General features: G+C 46.2%; 2 protein-coding genes across 2 annotated transcripts in view; one reads left to right on the top strand and one right to left on the bottom strand.

Annotated features, from left to right (window-relative positions):
- Window positions 1–1,983: 1,983 nt before the first annotated feature.
- Window positions 1,984–2,862, top strand: LOC138358645 (suprabasin-like). The gene has a single exon (XM_069316712.1). It carries the CDS (start codon window positions 1,984–1,986, stop codon window positions 2,860–2,862), a length of 879 nt encoding a protein of 292 aa, XP_069172813.1.
- Window positions 2,863–3,213: 351 nt separating this feature from the next.
- Window positions 3,214–25,891, bottom strand: part of LOC138358644 (uncharacterized) — a 73,358-nt gene continuing 50,680 nt past the window's right edge. Inside the window, exons 6-7 of the mRNA XM_069316711.1 lie at window positions 24,286–24,402; window positions 3,214–3,699 (exon numbers count right to left, since the gene is read on the bottom strand). Coding sequence (XP_069172812.1) covers window positions 3,214–3,699; window positions 24,286–24,402 — 603 coding nt within the window. The remainder of the gene's footprint in view (window positions 3,700–24,285; window positions 24,403–25,891) is intronic.

The following is a 25,891-nucleotide window of genomic DNA, read 5'->3' as shown; positions in this document are numbered from 1 at the left end:
GCACTGAATACTCCAGAATTGCACTGATTTTATCTTGCCGAGGTAACACTTTTCCTTGGCCCACTTTGTAACCGAGGTACGTCACTGTGCCTTGGCCAAAATAACACTTTTTTTCATTTTGAGATAAATTTGCACTTTTCAGAACAGTGAACATCTGGCATAACCTAGCTATGTGCTCAGTCCAATTACTATCAAAAAACACAATGTCATCTAAATACGCCCGAGAACTTGGCACATTAGCGAGCAGAGAGTTCATTAGCCTCTGGAACGTGGCAGGGGCATTACACAAGCCGAACGGTAACACTTGATACTCGAAGACACCATCGGGTGTCACGACCGCAGTTAGTTGCTTGGCATGTTCGGTGAGCGGGATCTGATAGTAACCTCTCTAGAGATCGAATTTCGAGACGTATGTGGCGTTTCCGATCTCGTCGATGCAGTCTTCTAGGAGGGGCAGCGGATAGGCATCCACAATGGTCACCTTCTTGAGCTGCCAATAGTCGGTGCATAACCGCCAGGAGCCGTCTGGTTTGGGGACCAAAAGGCAGGGCGAGCACCAAGAGCCCTGGCTCGGCCGGATGAGGTCGTGCTGAAGCAGGAAGTCGACCTCTTTCCGTACAATGGCCTTCTTTTCCAGACTCATCCAATAGGCTTGAAGGCGAATGGGGGTGTAGTTCGTCAACTTGACATCATGGTAGATCGCATCAGTCTGGGTCGGGACCTCCCCGTACAGACTGGAGAATTCGTCAAGCAACGACTGCACCTCTTCACGTTGGGCCATCTGCAAATGGGACAGTCCCTCCTCCACAGCATTTACAGAACTAAAATTATTGAGAATGAGATTAGTTGGGTCCCAAGAACAATCATCCCCTCCCTCACAGGAAAAGGAAACATTGGTTAGTGCAACGGGCCAGGAGCCCTGGAACTTCTTCAGCCGGTTCAAGTGTACAAGCATCACCTGGTTACGCTTGTCAGAGTGCCTCACGTTGTACGTGAGGTCCCCAGCCTTAAAATTTTCTGTCACAATATAGGGGCCTTCGTACTTGTGAGACATATTGTTCCCTAGTCGAGGCTTTAATACCAGGACTGGGTCACCAGGCTGAAATACCCGCAACTTAGCCTTAGCATCGTGTCGTTCTTTCATATTTGCTTGGGCCTTCCCAAGATACTTTAGTGCAGCCGCCTTGCAGTCCTAGAGTCTCTGGTGGTGTTGCGCAAAGAAAGCCGAACCTTCTGTCAACGTTACATTCCCTAACAGATTCTCCTGTAACATGTTGCAAGGGTCGACGAACCTTATGGCCAAAGACTAACTCAAAAGGAGAACAACCCAGTGAACTTTGTAACCCCCTCTCGAGCAGCAAACAAAACATAAGGCAGGTTCTCGTTACAGAATCTATGGGAATTCTCGCACGATGTCTTCAGCATCTGCTGAATTAAGCTTGATGTCAAGTGTTGAGCTTGATGTCACTCATGCTGTGCAGAGTGTTGAACTTGAGGTCATTCGTGCTGTGCAGAATGTTGAGCTTAATGTCACTCGTGCTGTGCAGAATGTTGAGTTTGATGTCACTCGTACTGTACAAAGTGTTCTGCTTGATGTCGCTCGTGCTGTGAAAAGTGTTGAGCTTAAGGTCATTCGTGCTGTGCAGAATGTTGAGCTTGATGTCACGCGTGCTGTGCAGTGTTGAGCTTGATGTCACTCGTGCTGTACAGAGTGTTCTACTGGATGTCACTCGTGCTGAGCAGTGTTGTGCTTGAGGTCATTCGTGCTGTGCAGAATGTTGAGCGTGATGTCACGCATACTGTGCAGAGTGTTCTGCTTGATGTCACTCGTGCTGTGCAGAGTGTCCTGCTTGATGTCACTCGTGCTGTGCAGAGTGTTCTGCTTGATGTCACTCGTGCTGTGCAGAGTGTTCTGCTTGATGTCACTCGTGCTGTGTAGTGTTCTGCTTGATGTCACTCGTACTGTGCAGAGTGTTCAGCAAGATGTCACTCGCGCGGCGCAGAGGGTTTGTGCATGATGTCACTCGTGCTGTGCAGAGGGTTGTGCATGATGTCACTCGTGCTGTGCAGAGGGTTGTGCATGATGTCACTCGTGCTGTGCAGAGGGTTGTGCATGATGTCACTCGTGCTGTGCAGAGGGTTGTGCATGATGTCTCTCGTGCTGTGCAGAGGGTTGTGCATGATGTCACTCGTGCTGTGCAGAGGGTTGTGCATGATGTCACTCGTGCTGTGCAGAGGGTTGTGCATGATGTCACTCATGCTGTGCAGAGGGTTGTGCATGATGTCACTCGTGCTGTGCAGAGGGTTGTGCATGATGTCTCTCGTGCTGTGCAGAGGGTTGTGCATGATGTCATTCGTGCTGTGCAGAGGGTTGTGCATGATGTCACTCGTGCTTTGCAGGATGTCACTCGTGCTGTGCAGAGGGTTGTGCATGATGTCACTCGTGCTGTGCAGAGGGTTGTGCATGATGGCACTCGTGCTGTGCAGAGGGTTGTGCATGATGTCACTCGTGCTGTGCAGAGGGTTGTGCATGATGTCACTCGTGCTGTGCAGAGGGTTGTGCATGATGTCACTCGTGCTGTGCAGAGGGTTGTGCATGATGTCACTCGCGCTGTGCAGAGGGTTGTGCATGATGTCACTCGTGCTGTGCAGAGGGTTGTGCATGATGTCACTCGTGCTGTGCAGAGGGTTGTGCATGATGTCACTCGTGCTGTGCAGAGGGTTGTGCATGATGTCACTCGTGCTGTGCAGAGGGTTGTGCATGATGTCACTCGTGCTGTGCAGAGGGTTGTGCATGATGTCACTCGTGCTGTTCAAAGGACGTGTATCCTTCAAACATCACATAGCTTCTACATTAAATAAATCCTGTATTCTGAGACCGATGTGGATGTTACAAAAAACGATCCCAAAGGATTTTCCGAAAATGTTGTGTAGACACTGATGTCTCCAGTATTAAGCAAGGGGCATATTTTGAACACAGATAATACTACACTAGCCCAACTCTAGCTAGCACATTATGCTGGAATATGCAGCTGAGTGAGGGCAGGAAGGAAGAAAATCGATGTGTTTCATTTCGTCATTGCATGAAGCGACTGCTAGAAAAGTGAATATAACAATATGCTGGAACTGTGGTGGAAAGATAAGCACCTTGGGTTGTTCTGTGTCCTCCATATTTGTCTGTCTTCCTGTTAAATTCTTCAAACTCATCCTCCTTCATTTTCCATTACTTACTTTACACGTCTTACATTTATTCACTTGTTTCTTGATTTGTTCCACCTGTCTCTTTACCCCATCACTTAAGCTGATAATATGCCTCACCTGTCTCTTTACCTCATCAGTCAAGCTGATAATTTGTCCCACCTGTCTCTTTTCCTCATCACTTAAGCTGATAATATGTCTCACCTGTCTCTTTACCTCATCAGTCAAGCTGATAATTTGTCCCACCTGTCTCTTTTCCTCATCACTTAAGCTGATAATATGTCTCACCTGTCTCTTTACCTCATCAGTCAACCTGATAATTTGTCCCACCTGTCTCTTTACCTCATCAGTCAACCTGATAATTTGTCCCACCTGACTCTTTACCTCATCAGTCAACCTGATAATTTGTACCACCTGTCTCTTTATCTCATCAATCAAGCTGATAATTTTTCCCACCTGTCTCTTTACCTCACCAGTCAACCTGATAATTTCCTTCTCCTGCTGCAACACACTTCCTTTTAAAATATTAATCTTATTTTTAATATTTTCATTTTATTTTCTAACTAAAAAAATAATCTTTAAAGCTCTCTAGCAAATCCTCAACTTTCTGTAACCTGGCAAGGAAACCTTTCCCAATGCGTTTCTCAATTAAATCCTTCAAACTTTCTTCTCTTGCAGACACTGACAATCTCCTCACATCCACCAATTTTGTTTGTTTTGATTCTCACCGGCTTCGTTTGGTTACACTTGCTAAAAAAATTTCCCAGATTCGTATAGTTTTCAATAATCGTCACTTTCTACCTTCTGCTACTGGTCTGGGTATTTTTATGGTATCAGGAACCGCACGTCCACAGCTCTCTCCAACACTGTCATCTTCGTAATGATGGAACGACCCAGCAGCTCTCCGAGCCCCGTCGTCGTCGTCGTGCGATTATACGCACCTTTTTTTGCTTGCAGGATCTAGTATTAGCTCTTGGACCCCTATTTTCCATCCGCCGGTTGTCTAATGTAATGACTCCTGACTTATTTCCCTATCATATCTACTTTTAAAATTATGATTCGAGTTTGATTCCATAACCTGATCGTTTAATTCATTCTATTTCCCCACTACATTTATGCTAAAAGAAGTGTTTCCAACATCTTATGAATCATCTGAGTCTCAAGCTTCCATCCATATCATCTTGTACACTGGGAATTCATTGTGAATATTTCCTCTATTCCTGCCTGCAAGAATACGTCTCTTTCATGTCCTTACCTCACTTCTCTTTTTTCTAGCCTAGTCAGGTTCAGTTCCTTCAGTCTTTCTTCATACCCCATCCCTCGTAGTTCTGGGACGAGCCTTGATGCAAAATCCAGAATATTTTCGAGTTACCTTATGTATTTCATTAGATGAGGGCACAATGATGGTGTGACATGCTCCAAAACGTAGGTGGTGTACGGAGATCTAAATGCCTCCTTATTTACGATCCTAATGTTATATATCTTTCGCTAATGTAGAGTATGCTACTATCAATATTCTATTTATTTGCGTCTCCAGAGTTAAACTTGTTGTTATGTCGACTCCTTGGTCTTTTTGTCTAGACTTTCTAGGGAGGTAGTTTCCCTTCATCGTGTACTGTCCTTTTTGGTGTACTTGTCGGGCATCTAACTCAACCTGGTGTCCTGTGTTCATTTAATGCCTTCTGGTTGAGACCACCTTTATGCTTGAGATTCCCGGGGCGCCGCCTGGCCTTATTCCCAGGGTCCCGGGAAGTTGTCCCCATGTTGCTGGTGGGTCTTGGTCAGCTAATAGGTTTTTAACGAACCTTTAACTGCCAGGGATCCAGTTGATTGCGTGTGCTACCTTATTCCCGTTATTGGTGCGCGGGTCTGGGGCGGCTAATGGGTTTTGTACAGATTTATGGCCATTAGTAGTCATCCCCATTATGTGTATTACCTGCTAGCGGAATACTGTGGACACTAGGCGGTCCCTCAAGGATTTGTTCCTCCTCCAGGCCAACATGGGTGGGTCCTGGGTAAATCTGTGCCAGGACAGGTGTTCCCCAAACGTTCGTTGCAGCCAAGCCCAAAGGTGTTTCATTGCCGTTTTCAGTGGGCCTTCGAGGCCATCGAAATACGTGGCTACGAGTATATCCCTACCCAGTTTCTTGCGTTGCACCGGTTGGAGGAGTTCCTCCCTTGACTTTGATCGGATGCCTTGTGCCGCTCTGTGAAGAACTTCCTCAGGGTAATCCCGCTTCCGGAACATGTCCCAGAGGCCCTCTACCTGTGATTTCAGGGTCTGATCGCAGCTATTGATGCGTTTCAGTCTAAGGCACAGGGAGTTGGGAATGAGTTCTTCAGTGGGAGCAGGTGACTAGAGTCGTACTGCAGGTAGGTATGTAAGTTAGTTGATTTGTAGTAGGCCTTCGTCTCTAGTCGTCTGGTCGCTGTGTTTATGGAGATTGTTGTGTCCAGGAAACTCAGGTCCCTTGCGTTGTGTTCCATTGTGAACCTCAGGTTTGGATGGATGGAGTTAGCCCATGTGTGGAAGGCGCTTAGGTTCTCCGGTGGACCTATCATGATCCCAAATATGTCGTCTATGTAGCGGTAGTATATTGGCGGTCTGCCTTGGTACCGGGTCCTTTGTGATTCAAAGAAAACGTGTACGAAAATCTCGGCAATCGCTACACTGCTTGACACTCCTATCGCCGTGCCTTTGATTTGCCTTGAGGTGTTGTTGTCAAAGGTGAGGATGGTATCCCGCATGATGTGTAGGATTGCCTCTATCATGAGTGCTCTTGAGGGTGGGGTCCGGACTCCTGCGTCACGTAGGTCTTGCTTTATCCTGTGTGCGTTTGCTTCGAAAAAATCTGCTACAACCGTTGCTCCTTCCCGCTGGGGGAGGCTCGGGTATAGGGACACTATATCCAAGGAGAAAAGGGTGGTTTCCTGGGGGAGTTGGCCCCATGTGTGGTTAACTTCCTCTAACTTGACCAGGAAGTCTGTTGTGTCCACTAACCTCTCCTCCAGGAGGCGTAGGAGGGGATTCAGTAGAGCAGTGCAGATCCTATCCACAGGTCTCGTTGGAGCTTTACATCCGTTCAGCACCGGGCGTCCCGGCCAGGTACCCGTGATTGGGTCTACTCCTTTGTGGATTTTCGGGAGGAGGTAGAGGTTCGGAAGCTCTGACTTGAAAGCCAGGAAGAAATCTCTTGCTTCCGGTATGAGGATACCCTCAAGCCGGTCGGGAGCCGGTCGGCCGAGCGGACAGCACACTGGACTTGTGATCCTGTGGTCCTGGGTTCGATCCCAGGCGCCGGCGAGAAACAATGGGCAGAGTTTCTTTCACCCTATGCCCCTGTTACCTAGCAGTAAAATAGGTACCTGGGTGTTAGTCAGCTGTCACGGGCTGTTTCCTGGGGGTGGAGGCCTGGTCGAGGACCGGGCCGCGGGGACACTAAAAAAGCCCCAAAATCATCTCAAGATAACCTCAAGATAACCCTTCCTGCTCTCATTTCTGAAAAACTCCATAACTTAGGACCTACTGCGGGTCTGAGCATTCCTCAGGGCCATCTGCCCATTCTCTACTGGTTGATACGTGGTCCCATACGCTAGGTGACTTTTCATTTCTGTTTTGTAGTTTGTCTTTTCCCAGAGGATCACTGTCCTGCCCTTCTCCGCTTGCTTAACGACTACGTCCCTTCTTTCTTCAAGTCTTCACAGGGCTGCATGGTGCTCCGGTTGGAGGTTGAAGTGGCAGCGCTCTGCTACCTGTATCTCTAGGAAAGAAGTCAAAAGGTTCATCTGGTCACGTAGGCCGTTTAGTCTGAAAGGGGTCTGGGGTCTAGGCTGGTGGTGGTTTAGGTTATGGGTCAATAGGGAGGGGGGTGACCACTTCTGGTGTGGGGGCGGTTCCAGGGCTGGTTTCCCTGACCGGAGGCCACTCCAGGCCGAATTGATCTGAGCCTCTAGGGTCTCTAGAGTCTGGTGGACGATCTGAATCCTTCTCTGTGCCGAGGGGGTCCTGTCACCAAGGTGAAACCTTTGCTCAGGAGTTCCCGCTCAGGGGCCGTGATCCTGACCTCCGTCACTATTGTCTGCCTTACCAAGCGCGACCTCCTCCTCTCCTCCCTCTTCCTCCAGACCAACCTCTCCCGACAGTCTCCGTGGTGTAGTGGTAAGACACTCGCCTGGCGTTCCGCGAGCGCTATGTCATGGGTTCGTATCCTGGCCGGGGAGGATTTACTGGGCGAAATTCCTTAACTGTAGCCTCTGTTTAACGCAACAGTAAAATGTGTACTTGGATGAAAAAACAATTCTTCGCGGCAGGGGATCGTATTCCAGGGACCTGCCCGAAACGCTACGCGTAGTAGTGGCTGTACAAGAATGTAACAACTCTTGTATATATCTCAAAAAAAAAAAAATCTTTCCACCCGTTCCTGCCGCCTCGGCCTCCTGACGGGCGTCGCTGGTTGGCTTTGACTCGTCTCCGGCTCCCTGGGCTTGAACGGTCTGACGACCTGGATCTGTTGCCTCCCGGGCCAGACCTGGCTGGGGTGTTGGCCCGGGGGCGCCCCTAGCTGGGGGCCTGGGGCCTCCTGTGAGGGTGGGAGGGAGTCTTGGATTCTTTCCAGCGGGAGGTCGACGAGGATCTCCCCCTGTCAGGTGTCTTATTGCGGCTTAGTGTAGGAATTCTGGCTCTACTGTTCGGGGTCCCTCTGCCTCGGCTTGGGGTCTGGCTCCTCATGGTGGTGAGGGGGGGGGGGGGGTTGCATGCTCACCTTCTTAGCTGGGGGTTGCTGCTTGTTAGGGGTTGTGTTGTTAGGCTCTGGGTTAGGGGGATCGCTGCTGGGGACTACCCTCAAAATGTTAGAAAAGCTGGCTCCTTTGGAGTTGGTAGGAAATGACGTCACTTAAGGGCCAAATCGACCTGCAAACCCAGAAGGGAACACTCCTGCGGAAAGGAACTCACATCTGGTAAGGGCAGCAGAGGGGGACTGTGCAGAGCAGTGCTGAATAAAACTCAAACAGTATTATACTTTTGAGTAATTATGGCTGAATATCTTTGTTGGGCAAACAACCCCTTAAATAATATTATAACTGAATAAATTCACTAATACCCGAATTAGCAGGACACTGAAACGCCTACTAGTATTCAATACCTGCAACTCTAATACTGGATATTCGTACTGCACGAAGAGATGTGCAGACGTGTTAGTAACCTAATCTCAACCTATGACTTCGAGCGGGAACATCAGTGTACGTTAGTCCTAAACAGTGGACATCGATCTGTGTTTCTCTCTCCTGGAATAATTTTGGAAATTTCCGACCTCAGTTAATAAACCCTGGCACACCTAGATGGAAAGGTTATGTCAGGTTTATACCAATCATACTAACACTATGAAGTGGAGAAGGGGCAAAGGCGGGCCTCTGGCGCCTTAAAACCAGTTGCATCAGGCAGATGGGACTCACTAGCCTGGGAAGGCAGCTCTAGTACAATTAAGAAAGGACGTCTTCGACCACGACAACCACAGGGAAGTGCTCACTATTTTTCTCTATTACCCATTACCTATTTTGGCCATAAATGTTAGGTTAAGGGAGTAGTTGGTGATGATGCACGACTCCAGGTCCTGCGGGGTGGGTTATATTTTTAACTCAAATAGATTGCGTTAAAGACTGTATAATAATAAAAATAATAACAAAATCAATATGGTGCTTGCTTACATCTAAATATTTAAGGCTGGAGTCGGGAATCAACCGTTTCATTAACTGAATATTTGAACCCCCAGGTTTATGTGAAGGAATTTACTGGTGATAATACTTCATACATACAGTCCACTTTGAAATTAAAAATAAGTAATAAAAATAAATAAAATACAGTCTGCTTTAAACTAATCGAAAATTTAAATAAATTAATCACCAGTAGATTTCCCACAAGGGGCTTCTCCTTGCTATATTGTTAAGACCTAGAGGAATGTGTCTATACCCTCTGGAAGGTCATTTACATATATTAGAAACAGGATGGGGCCAAGTACAGAGCCCTGTGGGACTCCGCTGGTGACATTTCGCCACTCTGATGTCTTTTCCCCCTCACAGTTACTTGCTGTTTGCTATTGCTTAGATACTCCCTTATCCACTAGAGCACTTTACCTTTTACTCCTGCCTGTTGCTCCAACTTTCGTAACAGCCTTTTATGGGGTACTGTGTCAAAAGCTTTCTGACAGTCCAAGAAAAGGTAGTCTGCCCACCCTTCCCTTTCTTGCCTAATTTTTGTTGCTTGGTCATAGAACTCTATTAACCCTGTGAGGCACGATTTACCATCTCTGAACCCATGCTAGTGGTGTGTTATAAAGCTATTTCCCTCCAGATGCTCTATGAGCCCTATTCTCAAGATCTTTTCCATCACCTTGCATGGTATACAAGTTAGGGAAACTGGCCTGTAGTTCAGTGCCTCTTGCCTGTCACCCTTTTCTATATGGGAACTTCATTAGTTGTCTTCCAGCTTTCTGGTAGGTCTCCCGTTTCCAGTGACTTGTTATATAAAGAGTGGCACGCTTAGTGCTTCTGCACCTTCTTTTAGAATCCACGGTAAGATTCCGTCAGGCCCAAAAGCCTTTGTCACATTCAGCTCCCTCAGATTGCTTTTGACCTCATCACTGGTGAGGTCAAAATCCTCCAAGATTGCTTGGTTTGCCTCCTCCTCATTCATAAATAAATAAATAAACATATAAATAAATTTTTATTCAGGAAAAGCACATACATAGTTGATTTACAAACATATTGTTGGATTTATAGATAGAGCTAGTACATATAATACCTAAAGACACCAATATGCGTTTAAAGACACCAATATGCGTTTCGGGCAAGGGGCTTGCCCGATTATTTAGCTCATGGGCTTCTCCTTGTTCTTTTGTGAAGACCTCCTGGAATCTCTTGTTGAGTTCTTCACGCACCTCCTTGTCATTCTCTGTGTATCTATTCTCCCCTTTTCTCTGTTTCATCACTTGTTCCTTCACCGCTGTTTTTCCTCCTGATATGCTGTGGAGCAGCTTTGGTTGGGTCTTAGCTTTACTTATAATGTCATTTTCATACTGTCTCTCTGCTTCTCTCCTCACTATGATGTACTCATTTCTGGCCGCCTTGTATCTCTCCCTGCTCTCTGGCGTTCTGTTATTCCTGTAGTTTCTCTATGTTCTTTTACTCAATTATTTCGCTATCTTTCATTCCTGGTTGAACCATGGTTGAACTTCTGTTGCTTTTCACTTTTCTCCTTTTGGACAGGGATAAATCTATCTCCAGCTTCCTGGCATTTCTTCGTGACATAGACCATCATATCCTGTACATTCTTCTCTGAGTTCTGTTTCCCATGGTATTCCCCTTAGGAAGTTCCTCATCTCATCATATTTTCCTCTTCTGTAATTAAGTCTTTCTTGGGCCAGAGTCTGACGAGGGCCTGTTTTTAGTTTTTTATCTCCTCATGTGCTGCACTTAGTTATCTGCAGTTCACTTATAGTTTCCTTCATGTCATTCATTTCATCCCTGAGTTCCCTCCATGCCTGAGCAATAAATTCCATGTATAGGTCTTCCTGTTCCTCTCCGCCAACTTTGGTCTGTTTATTTACCATCCTGCTAGAAATGTGTATTCACCTAGTTGTGCTTGCGGGGGTTGCGGTCTGCGCTTTCGGCCCGCCTATGAACTGTCAATCAATTAACTGTTACTAACTACTTTTTTTTCTTTGCTTCTCCCCCCCCACACACACACACAAACACACACACACACACACACACACACACACACACACACACACACACACACACACACACACACACACACATACACACACACACCCTCGTAGGGGCCTCGTAGCCTGGTGGATAGCGCGCAGGATTCGTAATTCTGTTGCGCGGGTTCGATTCCCGCACGAGGCAGAAACAAATGGGCAAAGTTTCTTTCACCCTGAATGCCCCTGTTACCTAGCAGTAAATAGGTACCTGGGAGTTAGTCAGCTGTCACGGGCTGCTTCCTGGGGTGTGTGTGTGTGTGGTGTGGGGAAAAAAAAAAAAAAAAAAAAAGTAGTTAGTAAATTGTTGATTGACAGTTGAGAGGCGGACCGAAAGAGCAAAGCTCAACCCCCATAAAAACACAACTAGTAAACACAACACAACTAGTAAACACACACACACACACACACACACACACACACACACACACTACATAGCAGGCACCATGACAATGGGAGGACCAAGGATAGTAGCAGCAGTAATATATAACCCTCCATCAAATGACAGAAGACCCAGTCAAGAGTACGAAAACAACAACATGGCAGTTAACACTATAATTGAGAGGGCAGCCTCTGCTGCCTGTAGAAATAGTTCCCAGCTGCTCCTCATGAAGGACTTCAATCACGGAGGGATTGATTGGGAGAACAAGGAACCACATGGAGGCGAGGATACGTGGAGAGCCAAACTACTGGAGGTGGTGACTAGAAACTTCTTAACCTAGCATGTCAGTGAACCCAAAAGGATGAGAGGAAATGACGAACCAGCGAGACTCGACCTGGTCTTCACCCTGAACGACTCTGACATAAGAGAAATCGGTTTTGAGGCCCCAGTAGGAATGAGCGACCACAGTGTATTGGTGTTTGAGTACCTGGTTGAAGAAGGGTTATTGAACTCGAGGAGGGATACCGAAACCAAAAGGTTAGCATACCGAAAGGGAAACCATGAGGAGATAAGAGAATTCCTAAAAGATATAGCATGGGAAACAGAGCTCAGGGAAAAGACGGCCCAAGATATGATGGACTACATCACGCAAAAGTGCAAGGACGCAGCAAACAAGTTTGTCCCTGCCCAAAAGGAAAACAGTGAAATGAAGATGAGAAACCCATGGTTTAATCAGAGATGTAGGCTAGCTAAGCAGCAAAGTAAAAGGGCATGGAGAAGAAACTATAGGAATAACAGTACACTGGAGAGCAGAGAAAGATACCAGAATGCCAGGAATGAATATGTCAGGATGAGAAAAGAGGCAGAAAGACAATACGAAACGACAACGCAAGCAAGGCACAGAATCAGCCTAAATTGCTGCATAGCCACATTAGGAGAAAAACAACAGTAAAGGAACAGGTTATGCAATTAAGGATAGGGGCAGAAGGATTCACTACAAACGACAAAGAAGTGTGTGAGGAACTAAATAAGAAATTCCAAGAGGTCTTCACCTTAGAACAAGGAGAAATCCCAGAGATAAGAGAGGGAATAGCTAACCAGGAACCACTGGAAGAGTTTGAGATTACCAGCGGGGAAGTAAGGAAGTGTTTACTAGAGTTGGATGTGACAAAGGCTATAGGCCCAGATGGAATCTCCCCTTGGATACTAAAGAAAGGAGCAGAAGAACTATGCCTACCACTCTCCATAGTGTATAACAAATCTCTGGCAACAGGGGAACTGCCAGAAACTTGGAAAGCAGCTAACGTAGTCCTGATATACAAGAAAGGGGATAGACAGGAGGCACTGAATTACAGGCCAGTGTCCCTAACCTGCATACCATGCAAGCTGATGGAGAAGATTGTGCGAAGAAAGCTAGTGGAGCACCTGGAGCGAAAGAACTTTGTAACACAGCACCAACATGGATTGAGGGATGACAGGTCCTGCCTCACAGGGTTACTTGAATTCTACGACAGGCAACAAAAATAAGGCAAGAAAGAGAAGGGTGGGTAGACTGCATATTTTTGGATTGTCAGAAAGCCTTTGATACAGTGCCACACAAGAGGCTAGTGAAAAAGCTGGATATGCAGACTGGAGTGAAAGGGAAGGTACTCTGTTGGATACAGGAGTACCTAAGCAACAGGAGACAACGAATCAGTGTGAGGGGTGAGGTCTCAGATTGGCGAGACGTTACGAGTGGAGTCCCGCAGGGGTCAGTCCTTGGACCTATACTGTTTCTGATATATGTAAATGATCTCCCAGAGGGTATAGAATCGTTTCTCTCAATGCTTGCCGATGATGCAAAAATTATGAGGAGGATTGAAACTGAGGACGATAATAGGAAGCTACAAGATGACCTAGACAGACTGAAAGAATGGTCCAACAAATGGCTGTTAAAGTTCAACCCGAGTAAATGCAAAGTAATGAAACTAGGCAGTGGAAACAGGAGGCCAGACACAGGATACAGAATAAGAGATGAAGTACTTAATGAAACGAACAGAGAAAAATATCTAGAAGTTAATAACCCTTCTTCACTCCAAACCTGTCTCCTGAAGCCCACATAAAAAGAATAACGTCTGCGACATATACGAGGCTGGCTAACATCAGAACAGCGTTCATGAACCTGTGTAAGGAATCATTCAGAATCTTGTACACCACATATGTAAGACCAATCCTGGAGTATGCGGCCCCAGCATGGAGCCCGTATCTGTTCAAGCACAAGACGAAGCTGATACCTGGTTGATGGGGTTCTGGGAGTTCTTCTACTCCCCAAGCCCGGCCCGAGGCCAGGCTCGACTTGTGAGAGTTTGGTCCACCAGGCTGTTGCTTGGAGCGGCCCGCAGGCCCACATACCCACCACAGCCCGGTTGGTCCGGCACTCCTTGGAGGAATAAATCTAGTTTCCTCTTGAAAATGTCCACTGTTGTTCCGGCAATATTTCTTATGCTTGCTGGGAGGACGTTGAACAACCGCGGACCTCTGATGTTTATACAGTGTTCTCTGATTGTGCCTATGGCACCTCTGCTCTTCATTGGTTCTATTCTACATTTTCTTCCATGTCGTTCACTCCAGTACGTTGTTATTTTACTGTGTAGATTTGGTACTTGGCCCTCCAGTATCTTCCAGGTGTATATTATTTGATATCTCTCTCGTCTTCTTTCTAGTGAGTACATTTGGATGTGCTGAAAAAAGTCCACAGGTATGCCACTAGACTAGTCCCAGAACTAAGAGGCATGAGTTACGAGGAAAGGATGCGGGAAATGCACCTTACGACACTGGAAGACAGAAGAGTAGGGGGAGACATGATCACAACATACAAAATCCTCAGAGGAATCGACCGGGTAAACAAGGATAAACTATTCACCACTGGTGGGACACGAACAAGGGGACACAGGTGGAAACTGAGTACCCACATGAGCCACAGAGACGTTAGAAGGAACTTTTTCAGTGTCAGAGTAGTTAACGGATGGAATGCATTAGGCAGTGATGTGAAGGAGGCTGACTCCATACACAGTTTCAAATGTAGATATGATAGAGCCCAGTAGGCTCAGAAATCTGTACACCAGTTGAATGACAGTTAAGAGGCGGGACCAAAGAGCCAAAGCTCAACCCCCGCAAGCACAAATAGATGAGTACACACACACACACACACACACACACACACACACACACACACACACACACACACACACACACACACACACACACACACACACACACACCACCCCCTCTGCATAGAAACCCTCCCTTCCCCTCACCCTACCTGCCCCCACCCAACCATCCCTCCCACCCCACCCCATTCTGACCCTGACACCCCTTCCCCATTCCCATCATGTCCCCCCTCCCTCCTTTTTCCCCCTGTCCCCCCCTCCCCCTTCATCCCATACCCTCTCTATCCCTCCTCCCCCCTCACTGCGTATCCTCCAGGTCCCCCCTACCTCCTTAACCCACACCCTACCTGTCCCCCCTTCCCTTCAACCCCCCACCCCCCACCCCAAAATCCTCTGAGACCCTGCAAACCACCTCACAGATCCTCTCACCCACGGAACAGCTTCCCACACCAGCAGAATGCTCGCCAAGAAAGGGACATGAAAATGAACAGAAGAAAGTGAGCTTCAAGGCAATGTACACTAACATAGACGGGATTTCAAATAAAACAAGTGAACTTGGAGAATGGGCACTAGAAGAAAACCCAGACATAATAGCACTCACAGAAACAAAGTTAACGAAAATCATAACAAACGCAGTGTTTCCACAGGGCTACTATGTAGTGAGGAAAGAGAGAGAAGGGAGAGGAGGAGGTGGTGTAGCTCTGCTACTAAGAGAAGGTTGGAGTTTCGAAGAGATGGTAATTCAGAACTGTGAAGGTTTCAGTGACTACATTTCAGGCACCATAGCAACTGGAGGACAGAAAATTATAATAGTAGTCATATATAACCCCCCACCAAATGACAGAAGACCCAGACAGGAATATGATAGAAACAACTTGGCCACCATCAATATAATAGAGAGAGCAGCTTCTGTGGCTAGCAAGAACGGATCCAGACTACTAATCATGGGAGACTTCAACCATGGGAAGATAGATTGGGGGAACAGAGACCCACATGGAGGCCCAGACACATGGAGAGCTAAGCTGCTGGATGTGGCAACAAGAAACTTTCTAAGTCAACACGTCAAGGGACCGACAAGAATGAGAGGAGGGGATGAACCAGCGTTGCTTGATCTGATATTTACCCTTACCTTGAGGTTACCTTGAGGAGCTTCCGGGGCTTAGCGTCCCCGCGGCCCGGTCGTCGACCAGGCCTCCTGGTTGCTGGACTGATCAACCAGGCTGTTGGACGCGGCTGCGAGCAGCCGCGTCCAACCCTAAATGAGTCGGATATAAGGGAAGTTAAGTTGGAAGCCCCTTGGGAATGAGTGATCATAGTATATTGAGCTTTGAGTACCTGGTTGAGCTAGGAATTATCACCCCAAAAAAGAACTGGGAAACAGAGGGCTGGCGTACCGAAAGGGAAACTATGAGGAGATGAACTAATTCCTATGGGATATACATTGGGACACAGAACTCGGAGCTAAGTCCGTACAAGACATGATGGACTATGTCACCCAAAAATGTCAGGAGGCTGTAAGCAGGTTTGTCCCAGCCCGACAGGAAAAAACAGAAGCAAAGGAAGAATCCGTGGTTTAATCGGGAATGTATGAAAGCAAAGGAGCTGAACAAAAGGGCATAGAGGAACTTCCGTAATAATAGAACACCAGAAAGTAGAGAGAGATACCAGAGAACCAGGAACGAATATGTTAGTGTGAGAAGAGCCGCTGAGAAAAAGGTATGAAAATTATATAGCTAATAAAGCCAAGACCGAACCAAAGCTACTACACAGTCACATCAGGAGGAAGACAACAGTGAAGGAACAGGTGATGAAACTTAGGGTGGGCGAGGACAGGTACACTGAGAATGACAAAGAGGTGTGTGAAGAACTCAACAAAAGGTTCCAGGAGGTCTTTACAATAGAGCAGGGAGAAGTCACGGCGCTAGGAGAGGTGGCAGCAAACCAGTTGACCTTGGAAAGGTTCGAAATTACAAGAGATGAGGTCAAGAAGCACCTATTGGAGCTGGATGTGAGAAAAGCTGTTGGGCCGGATGGAATCTCACCATGGGTATTGAAAGAGTGTGCAGGAGCACTTTGCTTGCCACTCTCTATAGTGTATAGTAGGTCACTGGAAACGGGAGACCTACCAGAAATATGGAAGACTGCTAATGTAGTACCAGTATTTAAAAAGGGTGACAGACAAGAGGCACTGAACTACAGGCCAGTGTCCTTAACTTGTATACCATGCAAGGTGATGGAGAATATCGTGAGAAAAAACCTGGTAACACATCTGGAGAGATTAAGATTAAGCAAAGATTAAGCAAGAAAGAGAAGGATGGGCGGACTGCATTTTTTTGGACTGTCGGAAAGCCTTTGACACAGTACCCCTTAAAAGGTTGACGCATAAGCTGGAAAAACAGGCAGGAGTAACTGGTAGGGTGCTCCAGTGGATAAGGGAGTACCTAAGCAATAGGAAGCAGAGAGTTATAGTGAGGGGTGAAACCTCAGAATGGCGTGAAGTTACCAGTGGAGTCCTACAGGGCTCTGTGCTTGGACCTATCCTGTTTCTGATATACGCAAATGATCTCCCAGAGGGTATAGACTCATTCCTCTCAATGTTTGCTGACGACGCTAAAATTATAAGAAGGATTAAGACAGAGGAGGACAGCTTGAGGCTTCAAGAAGACCTGGACAAGCTGCAGGAATGGTCGAACAAATGGCTGTTAGAGTTTAACCCAAGGAAATGTAATGTAATGAAGATAGAGGTAGGAAGCAGGAGACCAGATACAAGGTATCACTTGGGAGATGAAATACTTCAAGAGACAGAGAGAGAGAAAGACCTGGGGGTTGATATCACCCCAGACCTGTCCTCTGAAGCTCATATCAAGAGGATAACATCAGCAGCATATGCCAGGTTGGCTAACATAAGAACGGCCTTTAGAAACTTGTGTAAGGAATCTTTCAGAACATTATATACCACATATGTCAGACCAATCCTGGAGTATGCGACTCCAGCATGGAGTCCATATCTAGTCAAGCATAAGACTAAACTGGAAAAGGTTCAAATGTTTGCCACCAGACTAGTACCCGAGCTGAGAGGTATAAGCTACGAGGAGAGACTACGGGAATTGAACCTCACTTCGTTGGAAGACAGAAGAGTTAGGGAGAACATGATCACCACATTCAAGATTCTCAAGGGAATCGACATGGTTGATAAAGACAGGCTATTTAACACAAGGGGCACACGCACAAGGAGACACAGGTGGAAACTGAGTGCCCAAACAAGCCACAGAGATATTAGAAAGAACTTTTTTAGTGTCAGAGTGGTTGACAAATGGAATACATTAGGAAGTAATGTGGTGGAGGCTGACTCCATACACAGTTTCAAGTGTAGATATGATAGAGCCCAATAGGCTCAGGAACCTGTACACCTGTTAATTGACGGTTGAGAGGCGGGATCAAAGTGCCAGAGCTCAACCCCCGCAAGCACAACTAGGTGAGTACAACTAGGTGAGTACACACACACACACACACACACACACACACACACAAACACACACAAACACACACACACACACACACACACACACACACACACACACACACACACACACACACACACACACACACACACACACACACACACACACACTCCCACTCCTTTCTTTGCTCCCACAGCTCGGGTTGTTTGAGTACTTGATTGAAGAAGGGTTATTGAACTCGAGGAGGGATACCGAAACCAAAAGGTTAGCATACCGAAAGGGAAACTATGAGGGGATAAGAAAATTCCTAACAGATATAGCATGGGAAACAGAGCTCAGGGGAAAGACGGCCCAAGATATGATGGATTACATCACGCAGAAGTGCAAGGACGCAGCAAACAAGTTTGTCCCAGTCCAAAAGGAAAACAGAGAAATGAAGATGAGAAAACCCATGGTTTAGTCAAAGATGTAGGCTAGCTAAGCAGCAAAGTAAAAGGGCATGGAGAAACTATAGGAATAACAGGACACTGGAGAGCAGAGAAAGATACCAGAATGCCAGGAATGAATATGTCAGGATGAGAAGAGAGGCAGAAAGACAATACGAAAATGACATCGCAAGCAAGGCAAAGACTCAGCCTAAATTGTTGCATAGCCACATTAGGAGAAAAACAACAGTAAAGGAACAGGTTATGAGATTAAGGATAGGGGCGGAAGTATTCACTACAAATGACAAGGAAGTGTGTGAGGAATTGAATAAGAAATTCCAGGAGGTCTTCACCTTAGAACAAGGAGAAATTCCAGAGGTAAGTGAGGGAATAGCTAACCAGGAACCACTGGAAGAGTTTGAGATTACCAGTGGGGAAGTAAGGAAGTGTTTACTAGAGTTGGACGTGACGAAGGCTATAGGCCCAGATGGAATCTCCCCTTGGGTTCTAAAGGAAGGAGCAAGAGAACTGAGCCTACCACTCTCCATAGTGTATAACAAATCACTGGCAACAGGGGAACTGCCAGATATTTGGAAAGCAGCTAACGTAGTCCCGATATACAAGAAAGGGGATAGACAGGAGGCACTGAACTACAGGCCAGTGTCCCTAACCTGCATACCATGCAAGCTGATGGAGAAGATTGTGCGAAAAAAACTAGTGGAGCATCTGGAGCGAAGGAACTTTGTAACACAGCATCAACATGGGTTCAGGGATGGCAGGTCCTGCCTCACAGGGTTACTTGAATTCTACGACCAGGCAACAAAAATAAGGCAAGAAAGAGAAGGGTGGGCAGACTGCATATTTTTGGATTGTCAGAAAGCCTTTGATACAGTGCCACACAAGAGGCTAGTGCGAAAGTTGGAGATGCAGGCTGGAGTGAGAGGGAAGGTACTCCGGTGGATAGAGGAATACCTAAGCAACAGGAGACAACGAGTCTGTGTGAGGGGTGAGGTCTCAGATTGGCGAGACGTCACAAGTGGAGTCCCGCAGGGGTCAGTCCTTGGACCTATACTGTTTCTGGTATATGCAAATGATCTCCCAGAGGGTATAGATTCGTTCCTCTCAATGTTTGCCGACGATGCAAAAATTATGAGGAGGATTGAAACAGAGGATGATAGTAGGAGGCTACAAGATGACCTGGATAGACTGAGTGAATGGTCCAACAAATGGCTGTTGAAGTTCAACCCGAGTAAATGCAAAGTAATGAAACTAGGCAGTGGAAACAGGAGGCCAGGCACAGGATACAGAATAGGAGATGAAGTACTTAATGAAACAGACAGAGAGAAAGATCTAGGAGTTGATATCACACCAAACCTGTCTCCTGAAGCCCACATAAAGAGAATAACGTCTGCGGCATATGCGAGGCTGGCTAACATCAGAACGGCGTTTCAGGAACCTGTGTAAGGAATCATTCAGAATCTTGTACACCACATATGTAAGACCAATCCTGGAGTATGCGGCCCCAGCATGGAGCCCGTACCTGGTCAAGCACAAGACGAAGCTGGAAAAAGTCCAAAGGTATGCTACTAGACTAGTCCCAGAACTAAGAGGCATGAGTTATGAGGAAAGGCTACGGGAAATGCACCTCACGACACTGGAAGACAGAAGAGTAAGGGGGGACATGATCACAACCTACAAAATCCTCAGGGGAATCGACCGGGTAAACAAGGATGAACTTTTCAACACTGGTGGGACGCGAACAAGGGGACACAGGTGGAAGCTGAGTACCCAAATGAGCCACAGAGACGTTAGAAAGAACTTTTTCAGTGTCAGAGTAGTTAGCAAATGGAATGCATTAGGAAGTGATGTGGTGGAGGCTGACTCCATTCACAGTTTCAAATGTAGATATGATAGAGCCCAATAGGCTCAGGAATCTGTACACCAGTTGATTGACGGTTGAGAGGCGGGACCAAAGAGCCAGAGCTCAACCCCCGCAAGCACAATTAGGTGAGTACAATTAGGTGAATTAGGTGAGTACACACACACACACACACACACACACACACACACACACACACACGGAACCAACAAGAATGAGAGAAGATGAACCAGCAATGCTTGATTTGATATTTACCCTAAATGAGTGGGATATAAGGGAAGTTAAGATGGAAGCGCCCTTGGGAATGAGTGATCACAGTGTATTGAACTTTGAGTACCTGGTAGAGCTAGGAATTATCTTCCCCAAAAAAGAACTAGGAATCAAAAGGCTGGCATACCGAAAGGTAAATTATGAACAGATGAGAAGTTTCCTAAGGGAAATAACTTGGGGCACAGACCTCGGAGATAAGTCTGTACAGGGTATGATGGACTATGTTACCCAAAAGTGTCAGGAGGCAGTAAACAGGTTCATCCCGTCCCAAAGGGAAAAATCCGAGAAGCAGCAGAAGAATCCATGGTATAATAGGGCATGTATGGAAGCGAAGAAACTGAACAAAAGGCCGTGGAGGAACTTCCGGAATAACAGAACACCAGAAAGCAGAGAGAGATACCAGAGAACCAGGAATGAGTACGTCAGGGTGAGAAGAGAAGTAGAGAAAAGTTTAGAAAATGATATAGCAAATAAAGCCAAGACCAAACCAAAGCTACTCCACAGTCACATCAGAAGGAAACAACAGTGAAAGAACAGGTATTGAAACTTAGAACAGGCGAGGACAGGTATACAGAGAATGACAAAGAGGTGTGTGAAGAACTCAACAAGAGGTTCCAGGAGGTCTTCACAATAGAACAAGGTGAGGTCACTGTGCTAGGAGAAAGAGAGGTAAACCAGGCGGCCTTGGAAGAGTTCGAAATTACGAGAGAGGAGGTCAAGAGACACCTGCTGGATCTGGATGTTAGAAAGGCTGTTGATCCAGATGGGATCTCACCACGGGTACTGGAAGAGTGTGCAGAGGCACTTTGCTTGCCACTCTCCATAGTGTATAGTAAGTCACTGGAGACGGGAGACCTACCAGAAATATGGAAGACGGCGAATGTGGTCCCAATATACAAAAAGTCCGACACGCAAGAGGCACTGAACTACAGGCCAGTGTCCTTGACTTGTATATCATGCAAGGTGATGGAGAAGATCGTGAGAAAAAACCTAGTAACACATCTGGAGAGAAGGGACTTCGTGACAAATCGCCAACATGGGTTCAGGGAGGGTAAATCTTGCCTGACTGGCTTATTAGAAATCTTCGACCTGGTGACAATGATTACGCAAGAAAGAGAGGGCTGGGCGGACTGCATTTTCCTGGATTGTCGGAAAGCCTTTGACACAGTACCGCATAAGAGGCTGGTACATAAGCTGGAGAGACAGGCAGGTTTAGCTGGTAAGGTGCTCCAGTGGATAAGGGAGTACCTAAGCAATAGGAAGAAGAGAGTTACGGTGACGGGTGAGACCTCCGATTGGCGTGAATTCACCAGTGGTATCCCACAGGGCTCTGTACTCGGTCCTATCTTGTTTCTGATATATGTAAATGATCTACCAGAGGGTATCGATTCATTTCTCTCAATGTTTGCGGACGATGCCAAAATTATGAGAAAGATTAAGACAGAAGAGGACTATTTGAGGCTTCAAGAAGACCTAGACAAGCTGAAGGAATGGTCGAACAAATGGTTGTTAGAGTTTAACCCAACCAAATGTAATGTAATGAAGATAGGTGTAGGGAGCAGGAGGCCAGATACAAGGTATCATCTGGGAGAGGAGATTCTTCAGGAGTCAAAGAAAGATAAAGACTTGGGGGTTGATATCACGCCAGACCTGTCTCCTGCAGCACATATCAAGAGGATAACATCAGCGGCATATGCCAGGCTGGCCAACATATGAACGGCATTCAGAAACTTGTGTAAAGAATCATTCAGAACTTTGTATACCACATATGTCAGGCCAATCCTGGAGTATGCAGCCCCAGCATGGAGTCCATATCCAGTCAAGGATAAGACTAAACTGGAAAAGGTTCAAAGGTTTGCCACCAGACTAGTACCCGAGCTGAGAGGTATGAGCTACGAGGAGAGACTACGGGAATTAAACTTCACTTCGCTGGAAGACAGAAGAGTTAGGGGGGGACATGATCACACATTCAAGATTCTGAAGGAAATTAATAGGGCAGATAAAGACAGGCTATTTAACAAAAGGGGCACACACACAAGTGGACACAGGTGGAAACTGAGTGCCCAAATGAGCCACAGAGATATTAGAAAGAACTTTTTAGTGTCAGAGTTTTTGACAAATGGAATGCATTAGGAAGTGATGTGGTGGAGGCTGACTCCATTCACAGTTTCAAGTGTAAATATGATAGAGCCCAATAGGCTCAGGAATCTGTACATCTGTTGATTGACGGTTGAGAGGCGGGACCAAAGAGCCAGAGCTCAACCCCCGCAAACACAACTAGGTGAGTACGACTAGGTGAGTACACACACACACACACACACACACTTACACACACACACACACAGGAGGCTTTGCGACGAGGCTTGTCCCAGAGTTACGAGGGATGGGATATGAAGAGCGGCTGAAGGAACTGAACCTTACGACACTGGAGAAATTAAGGAGAGAGGAGATATGATAGGGACATATAAAATACTCAGGGGAATTGACACAGTGGAAATAGATGAAATGTTCACACGTAATAATACAGAACGAGGGGACATGGGTGGAAACTGGAAACTCAGATGAGTCACAGAGATGTTAGGAAGTTTTCTTTTAGCGTGAGAGTAGTGGAAAAATGGAATGCACTTGGGGAACAGGTTGTGGAAGCAAATACTATTCATACTTTTAAAACTAGGTATGATAGGGAAATGGACAGGAGTCATTGCTGTAAACAACCGATAGCTGGAAAGGCGGGATCCAAGAGTCAATGCTCGATCCTGCAAGCACAAATAGGTGAGTACAAATAGGTGAGTACACACACACACACACACACACACTCTGCATTTGCAACTCTGCAAATGAGGGTTGTATTGTAAGATTCCCCTCAACAGGAAAATTGCCATCACACTTCTGGATGGTTTGCATCTGGTGCTGGGTAGGATTTTTCTTTCATGCTTTTTATTTCATTTTTTGCTGCCTTCAGCTCATCCTGCAGGTTGGAAACTGTCTCCTTCATAACCCTCAGTCCTTCCCTGAATTCATTCCACATGTGTTCACTCTCACCTACGTGTCAACTTCCTACTACTCTGAGCCACAGAAAATCTAGTTTGATATGAACCTCTTTACTCTGCTTTTACAGACTATGTTAGAATCTAAATTAATATTTAAAATCAATCTGTACACCTTATTGATGACCTAAGAGAGGGTACTCACGGCCACCACCCCAGCCAAGCACAAACTTAGGTGAGTATATATCGGGGTTCGGTCGACTGCTCAAAGCATTGTCCTTCCCATGTGGTCCACTGCTGCTCCCACGCTGGTGGCACTGTGCTGTCAAGACTCGTTTATCTGTATCTCTTCTTTTCTAACGTTCTCAGAATTCACTATGATACTGTCACTGCGTAGCTGTACACTGCCTAGGACCAAGACTATGTTTTGGCTCTTTGATGTTTAGATATCCCGAGATTATTTGGTAATTCTCGGACCGCCGCACCCAGCCTAGTTTCTTCCTCCACGACTGACCCACGTGTGGGTCAGTCGTGGACATACACACTATGCACGAGTGTACACATGACATACACACTATGCACGAGTGTGTATGTCTTGGGTCTTGGGTCGTGGGTAGGCACGATACTTGGGTGTATATCTAGACCCAAGTATCTATGCACGAGTGTACACATGATACACATGTGAATGTGTGGGCAGGTGTGCATTGAGAAACGAGAGTTTATATACCAAAATTAAGCACATATGTTAAGAGGTTCAGAAAAGTAACTTACTGAAAAATCAGCGAGGTCGAAGAAGAAAGTGAGGTAGCAGATGACAAGAAGGAGCAGAGTGGGTACGTAGATGCTGCTGACGTAGTACCCGACAAGGTTCCTCAGCTCCAACGATACCTGCACAATGCAATCACACTATTAATTTTAGTGTATTGTATTAGCGCAAAAGAACATGAGACCTGACTCACACGACTTGATAGTAGTTTTCTCATTATGAGAACTGAGTAAATAGAAGTAGACCTATATATATATTTCACTAAGAACTCTATTTGACCCGGTCAGCATTCGAACCCATGCCATCCAGAATCACCCCTAAACGTACACAAACCCGAGACCACCTACTGGACTGTAAATTCATCATTCTGATGATGTATTATTAAATACAAAAACTCAAAGAAATTCCTGTTCTAATCCTTCCTTGGAGGTCTGACACTGTTGTGACACATTGTTCATCACGTATTAATTTGTTTGTGATTTAAGCACACACACACACACGCACACGCACACACACACACACACACACACACACACACACACACAGGTCTTTGGGGGCCTGGTAGCTTGATGGATATCGCGCAGGACTCGTAAATCTATGGTGCAGGTTCGATTCCCGCACCAGGCAGAAACAAATGGGCAAAGTTTCTTTCACCCTGAATGCCCATGTTACCTAACAGTAAATAGGTACCTGGGAGTTAGTCAGCTGTCACGGGCTGCTTCCTGGGGGAAGCAGACGAGCTGCACCCCCGTGCAGCCCGTCGGGCTGCACGGGGGTGTGTGTGTGGTGTAAGGAAAAAACAATTGTTAGTAAACAGTTGATTGACAGTTGAGAGGCGGGCCGAAAGAGCAAAAAGCTCAACCCCCGCAAACACAACTAGGTGAATACACACGAACACACACACACACACACACTCCTCCAAGGGCAAGAGCTACGAGGAGAGGTTAGAGGCATTAAATATGCCAAAACTAGAAGACAGAAGAAAAAGAGGTGATATGATCACTACATACAAAATAGTAACAGGAATTGATAAAATCGATAGGGAAGATTTCCTGAGACCTGGAACTTTAAGAACAAGAGGTCATAGATATAAACTAGCTAAACACAGATGCCGAAGAAATATAAGAAAATTCACTTTTGCAAACAGAGTGGTAGATGGTTGGAACAAGTTAGGTGAGAAGGTGGTGGAGGCCAAGACCGTCAGTAGTTTCAAAGCGTTATATGACAAAGAGTGCTGGGATCAGTGAGGAACTTTCGGAGATTAACGATTTTGAACAAACGAACATTTCCATTTTTATTTATATAGATATATAATATATATATTGTGACAGTAATCTCTTTCAAGAGAGATGTTTAGCCTGCTCCTTCCTACATCGCATTACTTCTATACGTCTGCAACATCAAGATACCACATTCAAGAGAATATAAGTGGAATTAACAGGACGTCTCTACGGGAAGTACAACTGCTCTCACTCCTCACCCCCTTCCCTCGCTGTCGGAGCACCACCTTCGTTGTCGATCACCAAACTACCACTTCAAGCCAACACTCTCCCCATTGGTAAATCAGCGACTCCAGCGCCATCTGCACCGCCTATATATAGTCTTGCACGA

The sequence above is a fragment of the Procambarus clarkii genome, chromosome 85, assembly GCF_040958095.1.
Source record: "Procambarus clarkii isolate CNS0578487 chromosome 85, FALCON_Pclarkii_2.0, whole genome shotgun sequence".
NCBI classification, from domain to species: Eukaryota; Metazoa; Arthropoda; class Malacostraca; order Decapoda; family Cambaridae; genus Procambarus; species Procambarus clarkii.
The sequence above is the reverse complement of the archived record's forward strand: the minus strand, read 5'-3'. Positions and strand labels throughout refer to the sequence as shown.